At 43.1% G+C, this 22,573-nt stretch overlaps 1 protein-coding gene across 1 annotated transcript in view; it reads right to left on the bottom strand.

Annotated features, from left to right (window-relative positions):
- Positions 1-2,115: 2,115 nt before the first annotated feature.
- The window catches only part of LOC138677043 (G protein-coupled receptor kinase 5-like), a 90,518-nt gene continuing 70,060 nt past the window's right edge, over positions 2,116-22,573 (bottom strand). Inside the window, exons 9-16 of the mRNA XM_069766854.1 lie at positions 22,073-22,263; positions 21,802-21,839; positions 10,530-10,619; positions 10,238-10,446; positions 9,616-9,753; positions 9,283-9,420; positions 8,497-8,628; positions 2,116-2,994 (exon numbers count right to left, since the gene is read on the bottom strand). Of these exons, the coding sequence (XP_069622955.1) occupies positions 2,893-2,994; positions 8,497-8,628; positions 9,283-9,420; positions 9,616-9,753; positions 10,238-10,446; positions 10,530-10,619; positions 21,802-21,839; positions 22,073-22,263 (1,038 nt within the window). The 3' untranslated portion in view covers positions 2,116-2,892. The remainder of the gene's footprint in view (positions 2,995-8,496; positions 8,629-9,282; positions 9,421-9,615; positions 9,754-10,237; positions 10,447-10,529; positions 10,620-21,801; positions 21,840-22,072; positions 22,264-22,573) is intronic.

Below are 22,573 nucleotides of genomic sequence, written 5' to 3'. Positions count from 1 at the left end.
TGTTACGGTCTTGGACTTGCAGAGAGGTAAAAAATTATCAATTGGCAACGTAAGGGACGTGTAACTATGAGCACATGAATTATTACCATTAATTAGGAAATTAACCTGCACGTTTTACATTTATTCAGATTGTAAAATAAAAGTGTTCACTAGTGGATAATAACCTTAAAGGGAATCATTCAGTAGGATCAACCCTCCTAAGCCGTCTATATGAGTATGCAGGTCATAGGAAGCTTAGTAAAATGATACCTTCATATCTGCAATCCGATGTCTTATTCCAGAGAAATCCACGTTTTTCTTAATATGTAAATTAGCTGTTAGGATCTATGGGCCGGACATAGATCTCCCCAAGAACCTATCTCCACAGCTTATTATAAATGAAAGAGGCATTAGGAGACGTGTAATGACTGACAGTCCACTCTCCTTAGCTACGTGTCTCACCCTGGTAACTCCACTTTCATTTACAATAAGCTCTGGAGGCAAACTCTCAGGGAGATCTATGTCCGGCCCATAGATCTTAACAGCTCATTTACATATGAAGAAAAACGTGGATTTTTCGAGAACAAGACATCGGATCGCAGATATACAGGTATCATTTTATTAAGCTTCCTATGCCCTACATGTCCATATAGTTGTCTTAAGAAGGTGAATCCTACTGAAAGATTCCTTTTAAGGATACATGCATGCACACAAGAGGACATGAAGTGAGGTTTTGCGAGCAGAGGACCCATATGCAAAACTTATCCTGGCTCAGCAGAAAACCGTGCGTAAAGTCAGATATTAAAACTGCAGCACGTCAATGTATTTTACAGATTGGTTGCGATTCACAGGCCTCCTGGTCTAGTACCCGACCAATCGCCATACAATTCCGGCCTCCTATAAAGTCGTCACATCCTATGTGACTGCTGTTACATCATCACAGTACAAATACCAGCAAGGTGTCCTCTGAAGTCCCAGTAATGGGTTTTTTACGCAGATCTATACCAAATTATGCACAATTTGGTGGAAAAACCCAAAATGATTTTCAAGAAAAATACAAGCCAGAAATTCATGCATTTTTTTAATGAGGTTTTTGACTCAAGTTATATTTTTTCAGCCTTTTGACTTCAATGAAAAGTTTGGCTTGGGATCTACGTAGAGGTGAGCAAGAAGATTTTCAGGATCCTGGACGGTTGCTCGTGGTGGCAGCCAGAGCAGAGTCTGCAAACCGCTTCTTACCAGCGGCATCTCCTGCACTTCTTGGAATTATTAGGCCTTTTTCAACAGCATCATTGTGCCGTGACACATGCGACGTTCTGCTGGGCCTACCAATCACGAGAAGAGCCGGGGATGCCAGCATCGTTCACAGTGGCCACGGAACTCGGACTTGGCTAGTAGACCGGGATTTGGCAAAATCTTTTTGCTCATTGCTAGTTCTACAGAAAATTGGAATCAAGGAAGCGATTTGCCGACATTATCTCAGGCAACACACCGTGAGCGCAACACTGAAAACATGAAACCAATAGGGCCTGGGGGTTTTTTTGCGCAGATTTCGATCCAGAAAAAGGGCATTTTCTGCTCTAAAGTCCAAGCAAAAAAAAATCTAGCCGTGAATTTACCACCATGAAAATCTGGTTAATTTTCTTCCTAGCCAAAAGTTCATCTATATGGGTCAGTATCCACATCTTTTTTTTCCAAAAGAAAAAAAAAAAGTTTCTGTTTTTCTTGCTTCCCTCGATCTAAACTCTTTTTTTTTTTCAGCAGGACATACGCCGACCCAACAGGGACTGATGATGGAACCATGCAACTCGTTCTCAGCAGATATGACTTTGTAATAAAAACGGACAAAGTGGACACACAAAAAAATAGATACAGAAGTTATATAATAACATTTGTCATTTCAATATTTTTGTTTTTGTCAACACCACTTTCTGCCAGAACAGTCCCCAAAAACTAGGTCTTAAAAAGTGATGGTAAGTTGGAAATGGTTGTGGGGGGTGCCATAAAAACTAAATTAAAAACTTACCTATTTGATGGCCTCAAGATACTAGGAAAATGGCAGAAAAGACTAACAATCAGCTTTTCCTCTCCCATATTATATATAAATATATATATATATTTTTTCATTTTTATTGGGGATGGGTGAGGTTATGGCAGACGGCTGTAGTTAAATCTCATCAACCAAAACCACTCCTCATTCTCACAAAGTTGTTGCTTCACATGCACTAGCACGGGAGGTGGGGAGAAGAGAAGAAGTAGTAAACTCGGTAATTGTTTTTGCCTCATTTTTTACCTCTTTAGCGCCAAAAACAAAAAAGCCACCTCAACTGCGGGTTGGAGATAGGATGACAATACGACTTTTGTAATAATGACCGATAATAAACACTGGCAAAAAGGCAACTGAAAAGAATACATGTTACATAATAATAGGAAAAATTGTCATAATTTTAGCACATTTGATTGATGAACGTTTCTTCCCGTTGGGAAAATATGGCAGGATGACACAAAATGGGATTTCCCAGTCATCCCGTTTTCTTTTACAATGCATTACCAAGTCAATAAAAAAAAAATACAGAACGATAATAATAAAAAAAAAATAGAACAAACACAGCTTGTATATTTCCATGGACGTCGCATAAAACAGTTTATCAGAAATGATTTGCTTAAAATGCAAAAAGAGAAAAAAAAAAAATTAAAAGTCCGAGATCTCACCACTGCTGGAAGCAGTAATTGAAATTTTCCCATCAGTCTGTTTGGTCATCAAAGACCTAAAATATATATTTATATTTTTTCCTGTAAAAAGTTTTGCACAGAGTCCAAGGGTAAACCTGAGAAAACGGGTGGGACGGAGGAAAGAGGCTTGTTGGATGGCTTCTTGAGAAAACCAGTGCGGGATGGTTCGAAGATATTCCGTCAAGATGACAAGTCCGTTCCCGTTCTGCTTTGGAAGTTGTGGTTTGTGGCGTTCACGTTTGAAAGGGAGGAGTCGTTTGGGGTGATTCCATAGTCGGCCGGCTGGGAAGGGAAAGGGCAAAAAGTTACTAGTAACAAAAAAGAAAATTGGCCATCGGTTCTCAAAAAAATACAATAAAGCGGGTCTCCAAAGTGCGGCAGCTGCTACACCTGCATGAGGCGGGAGGATAGATTGTAAAACTAAGGTATTATATATTATATTATCAATTAAAATGCAAGTCGAAATTAAATCTAATCAATATATGGTGTCTTCTACTAAGGTCAAATATTTCACATTTTCACTCATCCTGCTGTTGTTTTTCTGCACCTCAGTTCCTAGATTTTCATGCATAGGTGAGTCACTTGGCGTTGTTTCCATGTCGGAGGTATGGATTTTTGCCCACAATACTTCCATGAAGACCAGTGGCGTAACGTGAAACTCAAGGGCCCTGATGCGAAAGCTCCAACGGGGCCCCCAAATATTTTTCATCATAAATAGTAATAGTCTTTCTCTATAGGCCAAAGGGACTTTTAGGGCCCCCTAGGCTCCAGGGCCCGGATGCGATTGCAACCCCTGCACCTGTTGTAGCTATGCCCCTGATGAAGACCACTTCTGGTCAGACTTCTCTTATCAGTCAGTATATAGGTGTAGCTGGTTGCTGACAGTTCTGAGCTGATGGAACTGCTGGACATCTTCTGATTTGGAAGAGAAGTAAGCAAGGTGTGTATTTCATCTGCTGCACTAAGTTTCCTTGGACGACCTCTGGGTTTACGGTCTCCAAAATTGCCCATTTCTTGGTTCTGAAAACCCCTAGTCTGCTTTGAAATCCTAGGCTGGGAGAGACCTTACTGATGCAGTATACAGTGGGTACGGAAAGTATTCAGACCCCTATAAATTTTTTTATTCTTTGTTTCATTGCAGCCATTTGGTAAATTCAAAAAAGTTCATTTTTTTTTCTCATTAATGTACACTCTACACCCCATCTTGACTAAAAAAACAAAAAAAAAACTAATAGAAATTTTTGCAAATGTATTAAAAAAGAAAAACTGAAATATCACATGGTCATAAGTATTCAGACCCGTTGCTCAGTATTGAGTAGAAGCCCCTTTGGAGCTAGTACAGCCATGAGTTTTCTTACGAATGATGCAACAAGTTTTTCACACCTGGATTTGGGGATCCTCTGCCATTCTTCCTTGCAGATCCTCTCCAGTTCCGTCAGGTTGGATGGTGAACGTTGGTGGACAGCCATTTTCAGGTCTCTCCAGAGATACTCAATTGGGTTTAGGTCAGGGCTCTGGCTGGGCCAGTCAGGAATGGTCACAGAGTTGTTCTGAAGATCTGAAGACACTCCTTTGTTATTTTAGCTGTGTGCTTAGGGTCATTGTCTTGTTGGAAGGTGAACCTTTGGCCAAGTCTGAGGTCCAGAGCACTCTGGAAGAGGTTTTCATCCAAGACATCGCTGTACTTGGCCGCATTCATGTTTCCTTCAATGGCAACCAGTCGTCCTGTCCCTGCAGCTGAAAAACATCCCCATAGCATGATGCTCCCACCACCATGTTTCACTGTTGGGATTGTATTGGGCAGGTGATGAGCAGTGCCTGGTTTTCTCCACACATACCACTTAGAATTATCACTAAAAAGGTCTATCTTCGTCTCATTAGACCAGAGAATCTTATTTCTCATAGTCTGGGAGTCCTTCATGTGTTTTTTTTGCAAACTCTATGCCGGCTTACATATGTCTTGCACTTAGGATAGGCTTCCGTCGGGCCACTCTGCCATAAAGGCCCGACTGGTGGAGGGCTGCAGTGATAGTTGATTTTGTGGAACTTTCTCCCATCTCCCTACTGCATCTCTGGAGCGCAGCCACAATGATCTTGGGATTCTTCTTTACCACGGCTCTTCTACCAGGATTGCTCAGTTTGGATGGATGGCCAGATCTAGGAAGACTTCTGATGGTTCCAAACTTCTTCCACTTAAGGATTATGGAGGCCACTGAGCTCTTAGGAACCTTGGGTACTGCAGAAATTCTGTTGTAACCTTGGCCAGATCTGTGTCTTGCCACAATTCTGTCTCTGAGCTCCTTGGCCAGTTCCTTTGACCTCATGATTCTCATTTGGTCTGACATGCACTGTGAGCTGTGAGGTCTTATATAGACAGGTGTGCGCCTTTCCAAATCAAGTCCTATCAGTTTAGTTAAACACAGCTGGACTCCAATGAAGGAGTAGAACCATTTCAAGGAGGATCACAAGGAAATGGACAGAATGTGACTTAAATATGAGTGTCAGAGTAAAGGGTCTGAATACTTATGACCATGAGATATTTCAGTTTTTATTTTTTAATAAATTTGCACAAAAAAAAAAATCTACATTTCTGTTTTTTTTCAGTCAAGATGGGGTGCAGAGTGTACATTAATGTGAAAAAATTAACCTTTTTGAACTTACCAAATGTCTACAATGAAACAGAGTGAAAAATTTAAAGTGGTCTGAATACTTTACGTACCCACTGTAACTACCTGGTGTCTTTTTGCTGTGCTCCAACGTCTTGCTATGGTGTGTGACCTGCGACATGGAACTGGCTTCATCTTTATAGCAGAGATTGGGATCATAAAAAAAAAAATCTGATTGCATTCGGACCAATGTTATTTTATCATTGTGTGTTCATCCACAATTTTTTTCCAGCTTGGATCGGATCACGATCGGACTGGAAAAAAAAAAAATCACAGCATGAAATCAATGGGTGTGAGAACAAAAAAAAAATTACATGGCTCTCGGACCATGTGAGTGCTTTCCAATTTTTACACACCGACGTCCTTTGAAAAACTAGCAATTCAGCAGACGTGTAGAGTAATATCACAGCGTGACCCGACAGGATAGAATAGACATATACACATAGAATCAATACATATAAAGATGTCAGTGACATATACAATTAGTACAGTGTGTGTAGTTAATGTACATGTATTTTATTACTAAATATATTAATTTCTCAAAAAAAATGGGATGGGCTCTAGCGTAATTTTCATAGCCAGTAGAGGGAAAGTGGACAGCTGGGGGCAGATGTTTATAGCCTGGTAAGGGGGTAATACCCATGGAGCTTAATAGGCTATTAATATCAGCTCACATCTGTATACTTAGCCTTTACTGGTTATTAAAATGGGGGACCCCCCAAAAAACAGACGTAGGGTCCCCCCTATATTTACTAACCAGCAAAGGCTTGGCAGACAGCTGTAGGCTGATATTAATAACCTAAGAAGGGGCAATGGATACTGGCCCCTCCGAGACTAAAAACATCAGATCTCAGTCGCCCCATAAATGAAGCCAAATCTGGCACTTAGGCTCAGTCTACCCACATTGCCCGGGTGCAGTAGCAAATGAGGTGACAGTTGGGGAGGTTGATGTCACCTTATTTTCAGGTGACATCAAGCCCAGAGGTTAGTAATGGAGAGGTGTCTATAAAACTACCCCATTGCTGACCCCAATGTCATATTCTATAAAATCACACACCCAGAATAAATTCCTTTAATTGAAATAATGACTCAGAGGGCCAATATCCATGGCCCCTTCATAGGCTATTAATATCAGCCCACAGTTATCTGCATAGCCTTTGCAGGTTATTAATTATAGGGGGACACTATCATTTTTTGTGAGGGGTCCACCATTTTAATAACCAGTAAAGGTTAAGTATACAGCTGTGAGCTGATATTAATAGCCTGGGAAGCTCCAAGGGAATTACCCCCTTCCCAGGCTATAAACATCTGACCCCAGCTGTCCGGTTTCCCTCTGATGGTTTGGAAAATTAAGCGTAACCCCATGCCATTTTCTTAAGAAAAATAATAATTTATTAATTAAATACATGTACAGAGAGTTACACTCACAAAGCAATGATTATACATCTCACTCACATATTCATATATATATTTTTGTATCTATCTTGTAGCGTATTTCATTGGAAAACAGTGTAAATTACAGAAAATTGCTCTGTGTAAAAGCTCATGCAAGAGTCGCATTGCAATCGTATGTAAATCGGATGCTAGGTGTTAAAAATCGGATTGTACTCGCATGAAAAAAGCGTGACACTCGTCTGACTCTTCAGGAACAAAATCGGACTGATTTTAAAATCGCTAGTGTCTCTCTGGCCTTAGGCAGCCCCTCATCCGATTTTAAGCCTCCTACACAGCTGTTTCTGTTTTAGTTAATGACTTTGTTTCAAACAACCTATAAAAATGCTGATCACCATCACCTGTTCGGTATAATTGGTTACTCATGCACTTGACTATAATCCTACAAAATCTCTGACTTTGTGCAAGTTTACCTAGAAAACTGTTGCTGTTCTGAAGGCAAAGGATGGTCGCACCAAGCATTGAGGGGGTTTATAATGGGAACACACAAATCCCAGTATAACCATGATTCAACTGAACCTCAGGGATATCAATCAGTTATAAGTGATTGTAATCTAGTTCACCTGCTTTTGTGCAAATGAAAGTGACAACAAAAAGACAAGGCAATGGCGCTACTGGTTGTGGCCATAGACTCTTTCTCTCTTCTTATTCTCCTGACTTATTCTTCTCTAGCTTTAGGTTTTTTGTAGTGCCCTTGTCGCACAAAGCTATACCTGCAATGCATTCAGGTGGCACAGGTAGTCCAGATCCTCCAGGATGGCACAGGTTTGCTGTGTCTCCCAGCACAATGTCAAGATCATGGAGCAAATGCCATGATGAGAGCCTTTCCAGAAGGACATAAGAAGGACATTAGCCAGGACCGCTAACTGCTCCTTTGTGCGAGGGGGAACAAGAGGAACGCTGGCAGAGCCCTACAAAATGACTTCCAACGACTACTGGCGTGCATGTTTCTAACCGAAGTGTCAGAAGCAGACTCCATGAGGGTGGCATGAGGCCTGGTGTCCTGTAGTGGGATCTGTACTTACAGCTCCAGTCGAATTAACCAGAGAACGGCAGAATGGTCAGGTCATATTACGCACATGGGACTCATGAAAGAGTCTGGAGATGCCGTGGTGTCATTTAGCATGGCCAGGTTGGTGGAGAGACGGTGAAAGCCTGGGGAGACAAGTCCTTGGAGGCCTCCAAACAATAGCCCAATAGCTATCAACGTCCTCAGAGTCAATGTCAGACCTTACACTGGTGCAATGAGCCCTGGGTTCCTTCTGGTGAAGGAGAATGCTTGGCCTTAGGTGGCCAGAGAGTGTAGGCAGTCCCTGGATTATGAAGGTATTGACATCATTGACTGGTCCTCATGTTCCTCAGACCTGAATCACACCGAGAACCTCTATGATATCATGTGTCAGGGCATCCGATGCTGCCAGCTAGCGCCACAGACTGTCTAGGACCCAGTGATCCAGGTCTGGTAGGAGATCCCTGAAGATCCCTTCTGCATTCTCATCAGGACCATGTATGACTCCAGAAACATGGGAGTCATACACACTAGTCACAATTTATATCAGTGAAGAATTTCAACTTGAAGCTTGCATCCATCGAAGAGATGTGTGATTTAAGTGTCCACATGATTTTTTTTTCAGCAGAGTTATTCGGATGAATAAGCGATACTTACATGTCTTCGGAAGATCCTTTGGAGCAGGCTACGTTTTGGCGGTTCGGGAAGCTGCCTCCAGTCAAGATCCGGGCAGCGGGTCCCGTTTGGTCCGAAGATGTTGAGGTCCTTGAAGCATTCAGTCTCAATCATCTAAAGAGACAAACACAAAAATCAGTGGGATTGTAATAAATGTGCGTGTGATCTGTGGCGGAACCAAGCAAGAACTGCTTACTCCACCTGCAGTGCCCCCACTGGGGAAGTAAGGCATTACACCTGTCTCATTGAAATCCTTAGGAAGCTGTCTCTGCGTAAACAGGGGATCATCATGTAAAAACAACCTAACAAGGTATTTAAAGAGGGTTGTATGGTGAAAACAATATATCCATGGAATAGGTGATCACTTTCTGATCTTTGGTGGGTCCAACTGATGGGACCGCACTGGTAATTTTTATCCCTGACGGGGCACTTTTATCACTGTTAGTATGGAGTGTCAAGTCTATTTATTCTTTATGTTGCGGACTGAAAAAAACCAAGGACAGCTCGTCAGCCCCATGGGTAATGAATGGAGCAATATATGAATGATAAAATGATACCAGTCTGCAGCTGCCACTAGAGGGCGCTCACTGTACTCAATGGTAAGTGTGTATACAGTAAGCTCCCCCTAGTGGTGGCTGCAAGCAACTACAATTATATCATGTCAATTTTATCCCTATACCGGGACACAGAGCGTTAACCCCATTAAAGATAGATTAGGAACCTGCACATAAGCAGCAAAGTTGGAGTTATACATTAAAAAATACTCACCTCATTCTGCCAGGGAATTGGCACACAGCCTGTGGCAAACTTGACATAGAAATCATTGTCTGTTTTATCCAAGTTGACCCCTTTAACTGTCGAAAACTGCTCAATATCCAGCACATCCTTACAATACACCGCCCGAGGCTAGGGAGTGAGGAAAACACAGACGTAAGCAAATTTACAGTGAAATATTACAATAGAATAATATAGTAATCAGAAGTGGTGCCAGGGATGTGGCAGGTAGGAGGAGGTCCGCAGAACTCCGGTCTGGCACCTACGGACAACCGACGTGGCCACAGGACCCAGGTCTAGTATCTACACATCCTACAAGATACATACGTCTGGCACAAAGGACGGCTTCATCACTCCAGCTTCCAGCCTCTTGAAATTGATGTTCCTGAGAAAAGGATGCTGCTTCACTTGGCTGGCACCCTGCTCATTGCACCCCAGCCGCTGCTTTGGGTCTTTGGCTAATAGCTGCGAAGAACAGAAAGGACAATTATAACTTCTCCATTCACTTTGGCTTCAGAAACTTCTATTTTTTTTTCTTTTTTAGCTCCTTAATATAAATTACGTCCCAAACTAAGTTTTTTTTAAACCATTCTAGAAGTGACCATGTATTAATTTCCTTTGAGGGATAAATAAAAAAAAGTAATTAACCTTTACTTAGGAAAAAACAGTTCATTAATCTAAAAAGACATATTAGGTACCACTGCAAACAGAGCGACACATGGAATAAAGTAAACCTGATATTTTCCAAGTGAAAATGCGTTAATAAAAAGTGAATGTTATATACCGTATATATTTTTTTATTATTATGCTTGTCTTATATAATATAATCTACACCCCTGTTAAAATGCCAGATTTTGAATCCTCTTGGTATGGCTTTTTTTTCACTTGATAAAAACCTAGCATTTTAACAGTGGTGTAGTACCACGCACGAGCCTATAGGGGCACTTACCATCTTACATATAGACTTTGCGTCTTCTGTGAACTTATCAGAATACGACTCTTGTTCGTCTTGAACTCGTTTTTCCACCTCTTCCCTTTTCACCCGTTCCTTCCTGGCACGGAACGGAGACTGTCCCTCGATCATTTCGTATATGATGCAGCCCATCCCCCACCAGTCAGGGCTAAATGTGTATCTCTCATTCTTAATGACTTCTGGAGCTGTAACGAGAGGAGGATAGTGGGTGATCGAGCCGGCCGCAGTGTTATCTGCCATAGGTGACACTAATGGTGGAGACACTTACCCATGTAGCCCACAGTTCCCACTCTTCCACGGATACTCTCACCATCAGGAATTTTGATAGCCAACCCCAAATCTGAGATTCGGATGTGACCTGTGCAGGAAAAAAAAAAAGGAGAACTGGTTTTAAAGGTGACTATTACAATGGAAGACGTGATAAACAGCAGCGCTCCAGTATCTAGACGTCTCTGCTGTGCTCAGCCTCCCACTAGAAGAAGCAAGTGTAATTCTATGTAAGTGTATGTGCATATATACTATGTAAGTACTTCCTTAAAGGGAATCTGTCAGCGGGTTTTGCTATGTAATCTGAGAGCTGCATGATGTAGAGGCAGAGACCCTGATTCCAGCAATGTGTCACTTACTGGGCTGCTGCTTGTAGTATCAATAACAGCAGTATTTTATCAGCAGGAGATCATCACTCCAGGACTAGGAGTCTCGTGCCTCCTAGTCAACTGCTCTGAATAACTCCACCTGTTGTGAGTTCTGTTTTTGGGCTCCCTCTGGTGGTTACTGATGGTACTGGGTGATTTGTGTTCTGCTGTCTCTGGTGTCCACCTGTTCTATCAGGATATGGGAGTTTCCTATTTAACCGGGCTTTCTTGTCATTTCCTGGCCGGCTATCAAGGTTATCAGAGTGTTTTGTTACCTCAGCTTCTGGCTTCAGTAATCTTCAGGACAAGCTAAGTTTTGATTTTCTTGTTCCACGCTTTGCTTTATTTTTGTCTTGTCCAGCTTGCAGATACGTGTTTCTTTGCTGCTGGTTGCTCTAGTGGGCTGTAATTGCTCCTCATGTTCCATGAGTTGGAACATGAGTTCAAGTAATTTCAGGATGGTTTTTTGAAGGGTTTTTTGCTGACCGCGCAGTTTACTTTTGTATCCTCTGCTATCTAGTTTTAGCGGGCCTCATTTTGCTGAATCTGTTTTCATACTGCGTATGTGCCTTCCTCTCATTTCACCGTCATTATATGTGGGGGGCTGCTATTTCTGTGGGGTATTTCTCTGGAGGCAAGAGAGGTCTGTGTTTCTTCTAATAGGGGAAGTTAGATCTTCGGCTGGTGCGAGACGTCTAGGATCAACGTAGGCACGTTCCCCGGCTATTATTATTTGTGTGTTTAGGTTTAGGGTCGCGGTCAGCTCAGGTTCCATCACCCTAGAGCTCGTTTGTGCTTGTCCTTTTGTGATTCCCTGCCATTGGGATCATGACAGTATAGCCGGCCCGAAAGTTTTGGCTGAAGTAGGAGGAAAAGTAGTCTGAAGAAGTTTTTTTTTTTCCCCACCTCAGAGTTTGCTGCCTAGCCTTAATTGCAGCCTGGCTTTTTTTTTTTTTTCCTCCTCTTAATCCTTGAATGGCTCTGACCTCAGCTGTTTATCATGGACGTCCAGAGTTTAGCTTCCAGCCTGAATAATCTTGCTGCTAAGGTTCAAAATATACAAGATTTTGTTGTACATGCTCCTATGTCTGAACCTAGAATTCCTATCCCAGAGTTCTTTGCTGGAGATAGTTCTAGTTTTCTGAATTTTAGGAACAATTGCAAGTTGTTCCTTTCTTTGAAATCTCGCTCTTCTGGAGACCCTGCTCAGCAGGTTAAGATTATTATATCTTTCCTGCGGGGTGACCCTCAAAATTGGGCATTTGCATTGGCACCAGGGGATCCTGCGTTGCTTAATGTGGATGCGTTTTTTCTGGCATTGGGTTTGCTCTATGAGGAACCTAACCAAGAGATTCAGGCTGAAAAAGCTTTATTAGCTCTCTCTCAGGGGCAAGATGAAGCAGAAATATATTGTCAAAAATTTCGGAAATGGTCAGTGCTTACTCAGTGGAATGAGTGCGCCCTGGCCGCAAAGTTCAGAGATGGCCTTTCTGAGGCCATTAAAGATGTTATGGTGGGGTTCCCTGCGCCTACAGGTCTGAATGAGTCTATGACTATGGCTATTCAGATTGATCGGCGTTTACGGGAGCGCAAACCTGTGCACCATTTGGCGGTGTCTTCTGAACAGGCACTTGAGACAATGCAATGTGATAGAGTTCAGTCCAGAAGTGAACGGCAAAACTATAGGCGGAAAAATGGGTTGTGCTTTTATTGTGGTGATTCAGCTCATGTTATATCAGCATGCTCTAAACGTACAAAAAAGGTTGATAAGTCTGTTGCCATTAGTACGTTACAGTCTAAGTTCATTCTGTCTGTGACTCTGATTTGTTCATTATCATCCATTTCCGTCGATGCCTATGTAGATTCAGGCGCTGCCCTGAGTCTTATGGATTGGTCATTTGCCAAGCGCTGTGGGTTTAGTCTTGAGCCTCTGGAAGTCCCTATTCCTTTGAAGGGAATTGACTCTACACCTTTAGCTATGAATAAACCTCAGTACTGGACACAAGTGACCATGCGTATGACTCCCGTTCATCAGGAGGTGATTCGCTTCCTGGTATTGTATAATTTACATGATGTCCTAGTACTTGGTCTGCCATGGTTACAAACTCATAATCCAGTCCTTGACTGGAAAACAATGTCTGTGTTAAGCTGGGGATGTCAGGGGGTTCATGATGATGCACCTCCGATTTCTATCGCTTCATCTACTCCTTCTGAGGTTCCTGTATTTTTGTCTGATTATCGGGATGTTTTTGAGGAGCCTAAGCTCAGTTCGCTTCCTCCTCACAGGGATTGCGATTGTGCTATAGATTTAATTCCTGGTAGTAAATTTCCTAAAGGTCGTTTGTTCAATCTGTCAGTGCCAGAGCATACTGCTATGCGGGATTATGTTAGGGAGTCCTTGGAAAAGGGACATATCCGTCCATCTTCGTCCCCTTTGGGAGCAGGTTTTTTTTTCGTGGCCAAAAAAGATGGTTCCTTGAGGCCTTGTATAGATTATCGTCTTTTGAATAAGATTACCGTAAAATATCAGTATCCTTTGCCTTTGTTGACTGATTTGTTTGCTCGCATTAAGGGGGCTAAATGGTTCACTAAGATTGATCTTCGGGGTGCGTATAATCTTATACGAATAAAGCAAGGTGATGAGTGGAAAACCGCATTTAATACGCCTGAGGGCCATTTTGAGTATTTGGTAATGCCTTTCGGACTTTCTAATGCTCCTTCAGTCTTCCAGTCCTTTATGCACGATATTTTCCGTGAATATCTGGATAAATTTATGATTGTGTATTTGGATGATATTTTGGTTTTTTTCTGATGACTGGGAGTCTCATGTTCAGCAGGTCAGGAAGGTGTTTCAGGTCCTGTGGGCCAATTTCTTGTTTGTAAAGGGCTCAAAGTGTCTCTTTGGAGTCCAGAAGATTTCTTTCTTGGGGTATATTTTTTCCCCTTCTACTATTGAGATGGATCCCGTCAAGGTTCAGGCTATTTGTGACTGGACGCAGCCTACATCTCTTAAGAGTCTACAGAAGTTCTTGGGCTTTGCTAATTTCTATCGTCGTTTCATAACTAATTTTTCTAGTGTTGTTAAGCCTTTGACGGATTTGACTAAGAAGGGTGCTGATGTTGCTGATTGGTCTCCTGCGGCTGTGGAGGCCTTTCGGGAACTTAAACGCCGGTTTTCTTCTGCTCCTGTGTTGCGTCAGCCAGATGTTTCGCTTCCTTTCCAGGTTGAGGTTGATGCTTCCGAGATTGGAGCGGGGGCGGTTTTGTCACAGAGAAGCTCCGATTGCTCGGTGATGAAGCCATGTGCGTTCTTTTCTAGAAAATTTTCGCCCGCTGAGCGGAATTATGATGTTGGTAATCGGGAACTTTTGGCCATGAAGTGGGCATTTGAGGAGTGGCGTCATTGGCTGGAGGGTGCTAGACATCGTGTGGTGGTCTTGACTGATCACAAAAATCTGATTTACCTTGAGTCTGCCAGGCGTCTGAATCCTAGACAGGCTCGTTGGTCACTGTTTTTCTCTCGTTTCAATTTTGTGGTTTCATACCTGCCAGGTTCAAAGAATGTGAAGGCGGATGCTCTTTCTAGGAGTTTTGTGCCGGACTCCCCTGGAAATTCTGAGCCCACTGGTATCCTTAGGGATGGGGTGATTTTGTCGGCTGTCTTCCCAGACTTGCGACGTGCTTTGCAGGAGTTTCAGGCGGGTAAACCTGATCGTTGTCCGCCTGAGAGACTGTTTGTTCCGGATAGTTGGACCAGTAGAGTCATCTCCGAGGTCCATTCTTCTGCGTTGGCAGGTCATCCTGGAATATTTGGTACTAGAGACTTGGTGGCCAGGTCTTTTTGGTGGCCTTCCTTGTCGAGGGATGTGCGTTCTTTTGTGCAGTCTTGTGAGGTTTGTGCTCGGGATAAGCCTTGCTGTTCTCGGGCCAGTGGATTGTTGTCACCTTTGCCTATCCCGAAGAGGCCTTGGACGCACATTTCCATGGACTTTATTTCGGATCTCCCTGTCTCTCAAAAAATGTCCGTCATCTGGGTTGTGTGTGACTGCTTTTCTAAAATGGTTCATCTGGTACCCTTGCCTAAGTTACCTTCCTCCTCTGAGTTGGTCCCTCTGTTTTTCCAGAACGTGGTTCGTTTGCATGGGATTCCGGAGAACATCGTTTCTGACAGGGGATCCCAGTTTGTGTCTAGATTTTGGCAGACGTTCTGTGCTAAGATGGGCATTGATTTGTCCTTTTCGTCTGCATTCCACCCTCAGACGAATGGCCAGACGGAGCGAACTAATCAGACCTTGGAAACTTATTTGAGGTGTTTTGTTTCTGCTGATCAGTATGACTGGGTTACCTTTTTGCCGCTGGCCGAGTTCTTAATAATCGGGCTAGTTCTGCTACCTTGGTTTCTCCTTTCTTTTGTAATTCGGGGTTTCATCCTCGTTTTTCCTCTGGTCAGGTGGAGCCTTCTGATTGTCCTGGAGTGGACATGGTGGTGGATAGGTTGCAGATTTGGAGTCATGTGGTGGAAAATTTGAAGTTGTCCCAGGAGAAGGCTCAGCAGTTTGCTAATCGCCGTTGCCGCGTGGGTCCTCGACTTCGTGTTGGGGACTTGGTGTGGTTGTCTTCTCGTTTTGTTCCTATGAGGTTCTCTTCTCCTAAGTTCAAGCCTCGGTTCATCGGTCCCTATAGGATCTTGGAAATTCTTAACCCTGTGTCGTTTCGTTTGGATCTCCCGGCATCGTTTGCTATTCATAATGTGTTCCATCGGTCGTTGTTGCGGAGGTATGAGGTACCTGTTGTTCCTTCGCTTGAGCCTCCTGCTCCGGTGCTGGTGGAGGGAGAATTGGAGTATGTTGTGGAGAAGATCTTGGATTCTCGTGTTTCCAGACGGAAACTCCAATATTTGGTCAAGTGGAAGGGTTATGGTCAGGAGGATAATTCTTGGGTGGTTGCCTCTGATGTTCATGCTGATGATTTGGTCCGCGCTTTTCATAGGGCTCATCCTGGTCGCCCTGGTGGTTCTCGTGAGGGTTCGGTGACCCCTCCTCAAGGGGGGGGTACTGTTGTGAGTTCTGTTTTTGGGCTCCCTCTGGTGGTTACTGATGGTACTGGGTGATTTGTGTTCTGCTGTCTCTGGTGTCCACCTGTTCAATCAGGATATGGGAGTTTCCTATTTAACCGGGCTTTCTTGTCATTTCCTGGCCGGCTATCAAGGTTATCAGAGTGTTTTGTTACCTCAGCTTCTGGCTTCAGTAATCTTCAGGACAAGCTAAGTTTTGCTTTTCTTGTTCCACGCTTTGCTTTATTTTTGTCTTGTCCAGCTTGCAGATACGTGTTTCTTTGCTGCTGGTTGCTCTAGTGGGCTGTAATTGCTCCTCATGTTCCATGAGTTGGAACATGAGTTCAAGTAATTTCAGGATGGTTTTTTGAAGGGTTTTTTGCTGACCGCGCAGTTTACTTTTGTATCCTCTGCTATCTAGTTTTAGCGGGCCTCATTTTGCTGAATCTGTTTTCATACTGCGTATGTGCCTTCCTCTCATTTCACCGTCATTATATGTGGGGGGCTGCTATTTCTGTGGGGTATTTCTCTGGAGGCAAGAGAGGTCTGTGTTTCTTCTAATAGGGGAAGTTTGATCTTCGGCTGGTGCGAGACGTCTAGGATCAACGTAGGCACGTTCCCCGGCTATTATTATTTGTGTGTTTAGGTTTAGGGTCGCGGTCAGCTCAGGTTCCATCACCCTAGAGCTCGTTAGTGCTTGTCCTTTTGTGATTCCCTGCCATTGGGATCATGACATCCACCTCCACCAATTGGCACTTTTCTGCTTATGCAAAGTGTACACAGAAAGCATCCAATCAGCTGCAGGGGCGGAGTTATACACAGCTCAGCTTTCAGGTCTGCAGTAGAATAAACAGGGATAGCATGAAAATGACAGCAAGCATCACTGGAATCAGGGTCTCAGCCCCTATATCATGCTGCTCTCAGATTACACACCAAAAACCTGGTGAAAAGTTTCTCTTTAAAGAAATGCTCTCTCCGCTGGTCCTAATTTCTTATATCTTCAGGGGGATTTTTATTTTTTGGTGGAGACAGGAATCTCATTCATACTCCTGCTTTATGACATCAGGGGAAATTTTTATTTTTTGGAGAAAAAAATAATTTTTTTTAATAACAGATCTAAAAACCTTTAGAGAAGTCACAGGTGAGTTTACTACACCGGATAGTAGCACTTTCCCGGCGGATGCATCTCGTTTCCTATTAAGCAATAATATAGATTTTTTTTTCTTTCTGGGAACACACTGGCTTATTTACTTCCAGTGACCCTTCGCCCTATAAAACCTGATGTCATAAAGCAGGAGTATGAATGAGATTCCTGTCTGCACCACTGAGCTGATGATGGGTTTTCACTGTAAAATTACAGACCAGCGAGCTGACCTTAAGAAGCGCAGCGTCAGCAGCGTCCGCCCCCTAAACTATACAGAGGAAAGACCAATTAAATGTTGGCTGCACTTACAGATGATGACTACTCTCAATTCACCCTTACGGGAATAGTTGTTATGTTGACAAATTGCCACCGTCTCCAAACCTTCCATATCCTAAAACGCTCCAGATTTGAAATTCTAATTTGCTAATTCCGAACTTTTTCACACTTTGCATTTTTATTCATGCAGAAAAAAGCAGCGTTTTACCGCAACAGCAAAATGAATAAGAGTTTCTAAAAAATAAAAAATGTCACTGTTTCACTGCATTTTTCCCCCTCATTGAGATCTGAGAATATTGGTGTTTTTTTTTCTCTCTGCTCTGCTCTCCTGTTTTTCACTACTTGCTCTCCTGTCTTTCACTACTTGCTCCTGCTCTCCCGTCTTTCACTACTTGCTCCTGCTCTCCTGTCTTTCACTACTTGCTCCTGCTCTCCTGCCTTTCACTACTTGCTCCTGCTCTCCTCTCTTTCACTACTTGCTCCTGCTCTCCTCTCTTTCACTACTTGCTCCTGCTCTCCTGTCTTTCACTACTTGCTCCTGCTCTCCTGTCTTTCACTACTTGCTCCTGCTCTCCTGTCTTTCACTACTTGCTCCTGCACTCCTGTCTTTCACTACTTGCTCCTGCTCTCCTGTCTTTCACTACTTGCTCCTGCTCTCCTATCTTTCACTACTTGCTCCTGTTCTCCTATCTTTCACTACTTGCTCCTGCTCTCCTGTCTTTCACTACTTGCTCCTGCTCTCCTGTCTTTCACTACTTGCTCTTGCTCTCCCGTCTTTCACTACTTGCTCCTGCTCTCCTGTCTTTCACTACTTGCTCTTGCTCTCCCGTCTTTCACTACTTGCTCCTGCTCTCCTGTCAGTAAGACTGCAAATAGGCATAACAGAGAGGTGGACTTTCAGTTAAGGACATGCAGGCTGCCGGGTAATACTAGAAGCAATGTAAGCTAGGAAATGAGGAGAAAGAAAGTTCCAGGACCTATAGTGCTGGCAGAATACTGCCAATTATGAACCACACACTCAAAGCGTGGATGGCAATTTCCAGAGCATGAGAAGTAAGACAGTTCCTGGATATGCAAGACAAGCTGTGATATCTTCTGTGGGTGTCTCCAATGTTTTGGGTCAAATAGCTGGTACATTTTAGTAAAGTACATGGCAAATATAAATAAAAAAATTGAAAAAAAAACAAAACACTGGTGCGCCCCATGTTCCCTGAATGTTTAAGTCAGGGACAGAGATAGCTAGCATCGGAACCCTCATATCCAAGCTTCCTAGATCCCTCATTTTTTGGACCCCCCCCCCCCCCCCATTTGGACTTTCTAAGAATACAAGACAAAACACTTTCAACATTTCGCCACACGGAGGCATAAATGTCCTCTACAGTGTGCTCTATATAGCCTTAAAGGGCACCTCCCACGTTCTGAACTGCCATTGTGCATAGTGCCGTAGACACAGAGGTCAGACCGCTCACAGGGCCAGATAGGCCGAGGGGTCTGCGGCCTCATAGAAAGTCTATGGCTTACACTGCAAATATAGAGAAAAAAAGTATGCGTGGATGCCAAATACATGGAGGGTTTTGTTTTATGCTTTTTTTTTTAATTTATGGACTTTTCTATTTGCTGATATTTTCTTATTACTTTAATTCTTTTTTTTAATCCTGTTAAGGGATTATCACTTTACATCTTTATTTTATTCCTGTTTGCTAACACTTTATTCTCTGCTTCACACTTAGATGACTTAACTGTAGACTCACAGAATGGGGTCCTCTGACTGGAGAGGGGTTCCCCAGTCTCTGATCAGATCACCAAGACACCCAGAGGCCTGAGTGAATCAAAAAACAGCAATCAAAGGCATAAAAAGCACTTATGGCCCTGAGTATATCCGATCCACGACGCTGGGTGGGTCTGCAGAGTATATTTGACCCACAACGCTGGGCCGCTCTCCCACCTGATATAGCACTTTCAACTATATCGGCATTCTGGTTGTAGATACAGTTGAAAGCAATGATGGAGGAGTGAGCGTCAGCTGACGCTTCCTCTCCCAATATTCCCCCTCTGTATCTGATGTCTCAGCGCGGGGGGCACAATGACATCATTACAACTCGTCGCTGTATCGACGTGTGCAGAGGATACAAAGACACCATGAAGAGATCGGACCAGTGAAGGAAAGGGCAGAGGTGAGTAATAATTTTGAATTTGTTCATTTATACTGTATGGGGCCATTATACTATATGGAGCACTACGTGGGGTCCATTACACTGTATGAAGCACTATTGGAATCCCATTATACTGTATGGAGAACTCTGGGATGCCAATTATAACTGTATGGAGAACTATTTGGGGCCCATTATACAGTATGGAGCACTATGTGGGCCATTATACTGTGTGAAGCACGATGTGGGGCCATTATTTTCTATGGAGCACATTTTTGTGGCCATTATACTGTATGGAGCACTATGGGGCACATTACACTGTATGGCGCACGATATAATAATAATCTCTCTATTTATATAGTGCCAACATATTCTGCAGCACTTTACAGACATCATCATCACTGTCCCCGATGGGGCTCACAACCTACATCCCCTATCAGTATGTCTTTGGAGTGTGGGAGGAAACCGGAGTGCACGGAGGAAACCCACGCAAACACGGGGAGAACATACAAACTCCTTGCAGATGATTTCCTTGGTGGGATTTGAACTCAGGACTCCAGCGCTGCAAGGCTGCAGTGCTAACCACTGAGCCACCGTGCTGCCCTATGGGGCCATTATACCGCATGGAGGACTATGTGGGGCCCATTATACTGTAAGGAGGACTGTGTGGGGATTACAGTTGGAGAATCACACTATGATGGGGGGTCATCATTTTTTGTCGGGAGACACTGAGGAAGGAGGGTACAGTGGGGTCATCATACCGTGTGTGTGGAAGACTTCACTGTGGGGGAGCACTTTTGTTTGCATCTTACTTTATTATCTGCATTATGCAAGGTCTTTCATCCTTTGTTATTACATATTTAAATTAGACCATGTGCTTTTTACTGCTCTTGCATAACATATCATATTCCAATATTTTATTCTAAGATCTATTAATTAAAATGTACTTTGTTGGTGGGACAACCAATTTAAGTTTATTTCCACATGAAAAAGTTCATCATTATATTTGATAATAACGAAAGACTCTCAATTGTAGACTTTTTTTCTAATAAATATTAAGCTCGGCCCGCGACTTTATCCAAGGTTTTAATTTTGGCCCTCTGTATTTGAGTTTGACATCCCTGGCTTAAATGGTTTCTCGTCTTCATAAATGAGTATTATGGGATAGTACTTGTAGAAACAAGCAATTTTGCAATTTACTGCTAATTAAAATTTTCAGCCGTTCTTGAGATATTAACGTTTCTTTTATTTACAGCTCGTTGCCTTGGAGACCGACCACCGCTGATAAAACTGCAGAACATGAGTAGTGCTTTATAAGCTTTTATCTACTGAGCTGGAAAGCTCTGTTGTGAAGCTGGCCATGATCGCTAGAACACGTTGTTGCCGCCTAATCATGGCCAGCTTCAGCGCTTTGGTACACACGTTGGACAGCAGCAGTGGTCGGTCTCCTAGGCAACTAGCTGTAAACAATATAATAGTGTTAATATCTCAAGAACGGCTGAAAATTTTCACAAGCAGTAAATTGCAAAAGTGCTTGTTTTTACAAGACCTAGACAGCAATGTCCTATTAATGAAAATTGGAATGAGCCTTTAAACAACACTTGAGATTGGAGGCGCCTCTTAGACCAGGAGGCTTCTCTAAAACAGAAGCAATTAGCACCAATTTGTTTTTAGAGCAGTAGGACACTGTAAAGCAATAAACATGTCACGTGCTGCTGACTAAATGATTTTTATGTGCTTCATTGTGTCAAAACTGTGGCCTTGTGGTTCTTGGCTGCATGGCAAACTACCACCCCGCAAACGCCATATTAAATCCCGGCCTTGTGACACCAACCAAATGCAAGAATTAAGGGTGCGCAGCCCCTACAGATCTCTTTTTAACTCCCGGCAATGGAATTATAGTGTGCACGCAGCTCCAGCTGTACTTAATGCAGTCACAGATCTCGACTATCAAGGTTAAAATCAGCGCCATCACCGGTTACTTTGTCACATCTCCTGTGGACAGAAGTATTCACCGCTGACTTTGGCTGGACCCCTGACTGATGAGAAGGCATTAGTCACACCCTAAGGGTACAATAAACCTAGACACATGACCCCGAAAAGAAAAGTTACTGAGCAAAAAAAAAAAAATCATGAATCCACAAACCGATAATCTGGAATTCAGTCCGGGGACAAAGGGAATGAAAACTTAACAAAACATAGCGACAATCGGTCTTCTGCAAATTGTATCTGAGCGCGGAGCAATCGAGTTGAACGGACTTGTCTGACCGAGCGTTACTTACCGTCGTCATCTAAGAGAATGTTTTCTGGTTTCAAATCCCTAAAAAAAAAGCAATGGGGAAAAATAAATAAATTTGAAATTGTAAATAATATAGAAGAGTCAGCAAACGGGTCAGGTTTTGTCATTTCAGTGATGGCGTTCACCACTGAAATCAATGAAGAGTTGTGCGCTGATGCAAACAGCATTCGCAATTGAAGTCTATGGAAGCAGTGACAGGAGAGTTGGAGGGGTGCGGACCTGCACCCATCAGTAAATGAGGCCCTCGCTCTTACCTGTACACTATGCCTTCCTGGTGCAGGTGTTCTAGCCCACAACAGATTTCAGCAGCATAGAAGACCACACGCTCTTCCTCGAAGCCGGGGTTGCCCATGTTATAGATGTGGAATTTGAGGTCTCCTCCATTCATGATGGTGAGGACCAAACATAAAGCATCTTTAGTTTCATACGCATACGCCAAGTTTACCTGCCCACGGAAAACAACCGGAAAAAAAAGGTTCAGGTCCGGACAACAACATAAGAGCGTGTACAAAACGTCCCCAGAGACAGCGCCACTTTTGCCCCTTTGTTATGCTCGGTATTGCAGTTCACTACTATTCAATGAATGCGGCACAGCTGCAATATTAGGCATAAGCCAAGAACAAGAGTTTTGCCATATTTTCAGGGTGTTCTGACACCCTATGACCATTTTTAATCAGTGAAGCATCTCGGAAACACGTGTTTAGTTTCTCTGCAGCACTCCCACAGGACAAATTAAGTGTTACACAGAGTGTAAT

The sequence above is a fragment of the Ranitomeya imitator genome, chromosome 4 (assembly GCF_032444005.1).
Source record: "Ranitomeya imitator isolate aRanImi1 chromosome 4, aRanImi1.pri, whole genome shotgun sequence".
Classification (NCBI taxonomy): domain Eukaryota; kingdom Metazoa; phylum Chordata; class Amphibia; order Anura; family Dendrobatidae; genus Ranitomeya; species Ranitomeya imitator.
This window is presented reverse-complemented; position numbering and strand designations above follow the sequence as displayed.